A 6,727-nucleotide genomic window follows, 5' to 3' on the forward strand; every position below is an offset into this window, starting at 1 on the left:
TGCATATCCCAAATCCTCCCTGCATGCACTTTTTTAGGCAAAGTGACTCATTTGCCACTATGATGCCTATTTTTCCACCCCTCAAGGACAATCTCTTTAAACATGGAGAGATTTAACTAATAACATTAAAATGATGACTTACCAGTCTCTCATTATCTTCTGAGGTTCTCTGGTAATGAGCTGCTAAAGCAACATAATCCTGCGCCTGCTTGTTACACTCCAAACACTTCAGTCCGTGGCGGATTAGCCTCAGCGGGTCCGTATAGAGAGGCAAGGCCGGCTGAGCGCTCGCAGAAATTCCCACCCCACCTCCTGAAGCAGCACTGGGCTTCCGCGATGGAGAGGGCGAGTGCAACGTCTGAGGAGCTGGAGAGGCTGAAGAGCTTGTAGGAGAAGGTGAAAACATTTGGTCTACAGAAATTGGCTTCATTAGCAGCTGAGAACATTGCATGATAAATCCTTTGCTCTTATGATCTCTTGCGTGTTTAAGCAAGCTACACTTATTAAAAAAAAGGAGCATAGTTGAACACTGAGTGCACATGACTTCGATATGAACGCTTCGTCTACTATAGTGTTGAGTCAGGCTTTTCTCTAAGGCAAACGAGTCCCCACATTCCAGGCAACAATACCCAGAGGCAGGTAAATTAATACTGGCATCAGGCGGAGGGCTAAGGTTGGGAATATATACTGGCACGGGGTTGGCACTGTGTAGGACTTTATTAAACGCCTCCACGACAACGGGAGCAGCTTTCTTTACTTGGTGTACCAGTGGCACTGACATCTGCGTCACCTGAGGCTGATTTCGTCTCTGCGCGGATGACTTAGCTGTAACAGAAGCAGCAACACTGTGAGGGACTAAGTTGAGATTTGCCAAGTGCACGGCTTTGGGAAGAAGGCTGGAGGAGGCGACGGTGGACGGCTGCACCACCATCCCCTGATGCTGCCTCTTAATACCTACTTTTATGGCGCCACTGCCGCAGTTTGGCAGTGGAGACAAGGACACGGTACACATGCTGTTTGCAGCAATATCTGCTTTTGTACTGTCTGCATAAGGACTTGCTATGTTTGACAGCTGGATAGCCACAGCAGCCCCAGTTTTGACTGAATTCTTGCCAGCCTCGCCATCCATAACTGTGCTAGTATCAGGGGATGGGAAAGATTTGATAAACTCTTCAGCAGATGAGGTTTCCATAGGCGACTCTTCTGAAGATTTGCCCAACTCATCATTTTCTGGCAAAATTCTAGTTACAGTTCTTTTAATTTCACCAGAGGATGTCTTGATAGTCTTTATTCTAACTTTGGGAATGGCTGGCGGAGAGCCAGCTGCCATGGAAGGAGAGCCTTTCCCACTGCTGTCGCTGCACACGCTTCGAGGACTCTCAGGCTGCTTGCTGGCCTTTCTCACCACCTCTAAGGGGCTTCGGGGACTCTTTGGCGACTTGGGCATTTTCGGACTTCCCTTCGTCCCATCTTTAAAAGGACCAGGTTCCTTGGTAAGGTTTGGCTGATCACCTTTTGGAATACACGCAACTTTTTTGGCCTGAAGAGCTACTAATGCTGCCACGCAGGAGGACAACTTTGAATGAGTTGGCTTTAACCTCTGGCGAGGCGGTACCGACAAGGACACGTTCAGCTCGGGCACAGACCCCTTACTTTCTCCTAAATTATTGTGAGGGAGGTCTCCAAACACCAAACCCTCCCCAAGAAAGCTACTGGTATCTACCAAGTCCTTGCTTGTCTCCACAAACCTCTCTGTCTCTTTGTCTTGTTCTCTCCTGCTCATTTCCAGCTGATTCTCTGACTGGCAGTAAACTTCCATCTTTTGTTCCTTTTTACAGTATTGATCAAACATGCTTAATTCAGGCTCTGGTACCTTCCTAAGATGATCCAGTACTGAAGCACCTGTTGGTATATACATTGAAGGTGGTGGAAAATATGGAGTTTGGGCATGTTTGGGTTTATCACCAACACTGTTCTCTTTGAACGCGTCCTCTGGCTCAGGGCTGGAAATTGGGCTAAACTGGCTAAATGTTGGCAAAGGCTCTGACTTGGACTGGTTCAGTTTATCGGAGTAACTTCTTGAGCTGTCGCCATTAATAAAAGTTGACTCAAACTTGCCATAATTATGCACTAAAGCGTGAGCCTCCGATGGCAGATCAGACCCACGGAACCCATTGTGTAGCAGACCAGTCCCAAGGTGATTCCCCTCTTTTTCTGCTTCAAAGGACTCCTGGCGACTCGTGTTCTTCACTATCACACTCACAACGGGAGCATCAGAGGGAGGCAGAGAGTGGGATAAGGACACATTCTCATCTATGCAGATTCCTGATGACTTCAGGTGATTTTCATTCTCCTCCCCAGCTGACGGGATGGTCTCCTTGGCATCAAGGCTAGTCGGATCGGGGATATCAAAAGCAGCCAAGAGGTCATCAAAGTCTGGGGTTTTCATGTCCCCCATGATGAAAGCTACAACTAAAAGCAAAAGAAATGCTTTGTCAGGTACATTTCCACCAAGGACAAACTTTGTAAGATTTGTTTGCATAAACACCTTATGTGACAAAAACCACAATTGCCCAAAAAGCTAACGGAGCAGGGCACGAAGGCCAGAAACATCTGCCGCAGACACTTCAGCTTCCATTTTAACTATTCCAACATTGACTGTTTATACACAGACATTAGCCCAGTTTTTTCAACACAGTGCCATTTTGCAGGGCACTGCCAGGAAGGAACCTCTCCTGCCCAAGCTGTGCCTGGAGGATCAGCAAAAGCTCAAGTCCCACCCTGCTCGAGCCAGCAGGGGCAGGTGACAAGTGACAGGGGCTGTTCACTCCTGTCCTGCAACACAATCCACCTTCTTGGGGCTGTGGGCAGAGCTGTTCCTGGTGCTTCAAGCACCGTGGTGGGAGACAGCATTCCCCGAGAACAGAGCTGGTTCAAACACAACCTTTTAGATGACACCAAGCCCCCACAGAAGACACATTTCAGCCTGTCAGATGCATCCCTGCTCCAAAAACAGCTGTTGACATGAGCCTCAACAGAAAAGATTCAAAAGTACATTAGTACAAGGTTTCTTTTTTGTTTAGTTGGGGTTTTTTTTAGACCTAATAGGCAACAATCACCACCAATTTCTCAACACATTGTCACATCTGAAGAATTCCATCCTCCTCCAAGGAAAAAAGGCTGGAGTAAAGAGGTGGCCCAAGAGAAATAGGGAATCATCTCACTTTTCAGACCTACCCCGAGCAACTGAAATAATAGAAGTCTTCAGTAAATATTTCAATACAGCAGCTCAAAGCACGGTAAACCAAGCAGGGTGTATTTGAAACAAGGGTAGGTAGCAATGCAAGGCAAAACTGCCCAAAGACAGAATCAAGGATTGCATCCAAATCATAACAAGAGATGGTGTACCCTGCCAGCTCTCTCTTTATAAGCCCTCCAAAAGGGAAGCGGGGACTTCGACACTCACAACAGAGACCTGTGACAGCAATAATCAAGCTCTGATGAGATGCATAATGAAAACTGATAGCAAAGAATTACTTCAACATTTGTGTTCACTGCTGTCAGGGATGCTGCTATATCCCCTGATTGACCAAAGTATTTTCAAGTTGGTGCAATATATAGACTTCCCAAATATTTAATAAGGCATTCTTTTAATACATGTTGCATTTAAACCCCAAATTTATGTGAACTGATGTATGCTATATGCAGGGAAAGGAAAAAAAAAAACACAAACAAAGAGTGTTAACTGACCTAGCAAAGCCCCAGTTCCTGCTTGGCAAGGAGCACCCACAGGCAAGGTAAGTCCTGCCATGCTCCCTGGACTGGGGCTGCACCAGGGGCTGCACCTGGACTGGGGCTACCAAAGCCAGCGGCAGGCAGGGGAGACAGTGCAGGCAGGAGCCCAGAAGAAGGGGGAACAGCCGGAAACAGAGGTGCAGGACGAAGAGAAGGGCGCTGGGACAAGGTGGAGGGAGAGAAAGAAGTTGCCTGATACCTTCCCAAAAGGCCACCAATTTAAGGCTGCTTTCATTATTTACAGTTGGGTTTAAAAGTTTGTCAAGCGTCACATTAAAACCAAAGTGCAACCTGTCCTGGCAGAGTGCTGGTATGGGGAACAACTTACAGAGCTAGGCCAGGAGAAGTCACTTCAGCATGGAAGAAGAGGACATGCTGGTCTTTGAGCTTCAGTTCAGCCATGCCTACAGACAAGCCCCGGAGGTGTCGCTTCGGTTAATCTACCGCAAAACACTCTGTGGAGATTTACTTGGCTTAAGAGTGGCTCGCTGTGGTTTAGCTTAAACTTGTTCTCATTCTTAAATTAAACCACAAATCTGAATGTCCACAGGGGGCTGTGCAATAACTTACAATCACATCCCTCAGCAAGGTAGGGCAGCTGTGTGTTAAGTCCTTGGAAGCCCAGAAGATTATCCACATGCTTCACATCACCAGCACTGGATAAGGACTTTTGAAACATGGCAGATTTCTGCAGTTGGCAAAAGTGTGGACCTCCAATTTCCTCTTCCTTTGGGTGGGAAAATTTGTGCCAGCTGGGAGAGAGCTAGGCACCGCTCAGCTCCCGAGATTCCTGGCACACAAATCCTTCCACAAGGAAGACGTTTCATCTATAACCCAGAATGCCCAAGTTTCATATAGAGAAAAACGAGCTTGCCAATCACTCTGGATTTTCTGTTCTCTACCCCAAACTCCTATCCACATCTTCATCACGGCAGTGTTTTGAAATACAAGACAAAATAAATCTGAGGTATTTGCAGCATTAAAAAATAAGCTCTTCTTAGAAGAAACCTTGTGTTTTCAGAGGCTTTCATGTATATCTCCAAGTCCTGTAAAAGACTAGTTTACGGTCTTTGCAGTTATGAGAGCACAAGTCTCTACTCAAGTATTTCTCCACAAAATTGCACTGTAAGCATGTCATAGATGAAGCTACAATTTCTCAAAATAAAACAAAATTGGACCAGATCTAGAGAAGAACAAGTATCTTGCTAACAGAAATGATTTTTAAATAACACAATTCTCAAATTTTGACTAAAGACCATTTATTTGTTCTCAGAGGACAAACAGAAAAAGTACATTAAAAGAAATTATGACAAAGCCTCCTGCAAACCAGCTTGTGAGGAAAGCTGAAAACAAAGACCTCCATCCTTACTCCACCCTTCTTGTGCAAAGGACTTGCATTAGAACCCAAGCTCGGAATCCAATTTTCTCTCTCTGCTTTCCTATGAAAACATGGAGGTTGAGATTTGCAAAGCAATAAAAGAGGTGAATAAAATGGGTGAAGAAGGAGGACTTATGGAGTAGAACGCATGTATTTCAATGCGCAAAACCACCCTCACAGTAGCACGTTTCTCCAGGAGGCAGGGAACCTAGAAGCCTCCAAGCCATGCAAAAAAACCCCTGGGAATTCACCGGAGGCAGTACGTCACACCCCAGGGCCTTCTGCTGTGGCTAAGCCTCAACACTCTGCCGTTGGGCAGAGGTGCCACAGGACCAGCATCCCACTCAACCCCCATACAAACCTTTTGCTGGCAGTGCTATTCCTGGGGGCTTTTTGAGACCTGTGGTGGCTCCTCTGCAGCTTTCAAACCAGTGCGGACCATACTGTTCAAGGAGGTTCAAGATTGCAACCTAAGAGGAAAGCGTAAAAACGCAATTGCACTAATGTTAAAGAAAAATCATCATCATCGTGATAAATATTGATAAATCTGCAAAACAACATCGAGAAACATGGGAAAGTATCTGCCAAAGGCTGCTTGTGTGGGTCCAGAGAAGGCCGGTGTCTCTCAGAGGGGATGCAGGAGGGAGCCGGCAGGGATGGCCCGCCAGGCGAAGGCTGTGGGAAGCCAAAGGCCAGGGGGGAAGCACACCCAGCTGGCCAGGCACCGGGCCGCCCCGGGGCCACCGGGACCGCAGGGAGGGCACGGTAACGGGGGAACGGTAGACGGTGGAGGATGGCACCGGCGGCTCCCGACGGGACCCGGCGTTTTAACACCCATCAAAGTTTCAGCAGCCCCCTGCTGGAGCGCGGCGGCTGCCGGGGTAACGGTGCGAGGGGCCCGGGGGGCCTGCGGGTCGCCCGGGGATCTCAGGGGTGGCTCGGCCCATGTCAGCCCCGCCGCCTCCCCCTTCCCCCGGTCCGTGCCGCCCCCACGCGCGACCCACTCGAGACAAAGGCCCGGGGGCCTCCCCGTCCCGCCGGCGTCCCGCCGTCCGGGCCCTGCCGCCAGCCCCCGCGCTGACAGCCCGGCCCGGCCCCGCCGCCCCCCGGCCGCACGTGGGCGAGCCCCGCTGAAGTTAAAGTTTGTCCCGCCGCCGCCGCCGGGCCGGGCCGGGCCGGGCCGGAGGGACACCAAGGCCGTGCCCGGGGGCGGCCGCCGGGGGTTGGCTATACAGGGAAGGGAAGCCGGGGGGGAAGGCGGCGGGCGCCCCACGGGCCGGAAGAGCCGGTGCGGCGGCAGCGGGGCCGCCCGCCCTGCCCGCGGGGCGGCAGCACCCACCCGGCCACCGGGAGGGCGAGCGGGGCAGGGGCGGGCCCCGGCACGGCCGGGCGAGCGGCACTCACCCGGGCAGAGCGGTTCCTCTGAGGGGGTAGTGGCGAAGTGAGAATGGGGGAGAGGCCCCCGCCGAGACCCCTCGCAGGCCTCACCCCGCACCGGCCACCAACGGCCGCAACATGGCGGCGGCGGGCGGGGCTGGGGGCGGGACGGGGCAT

General features: G+C 50.6%; 1 protein-coding gene across 1 annotated transcript in view; it reads right to left on the reverse strand.

The window, feature by feature from the left end:
* The window catches only part of ZNF592 (zinc finger protein 592), a 46,977-nt gene extending 44,519 nt beyond the window's left edge, over positions 1–2,458 (reverse strand). Inside the window, exon 1 of the mRNA XM_074155682.1 lies at positions 143–2,458. Within this exon, the coding sequence (XP_074011783.1) occupies positions 143–2,458 (2,316 nt within the window). The remainder of the gene's footprint in view (positions 1–142) is intronic.
* Between the last annotated feature and the right edge of the window lie 4,269 nt (positions 2,459–6,727).

Source organism: Numenius arquata, chromosome 11 (assembly GCF_964106895.1).
Source record: "Numenius arquata chromosome 11, bNumArq3.hap1.1, whole genome shotgun sequence".
NCBI lineage: Eukaryota > Metazoa > Chordata > Aves > Charadriiformes > Scolopacidae > Numenius > Numenius arquata.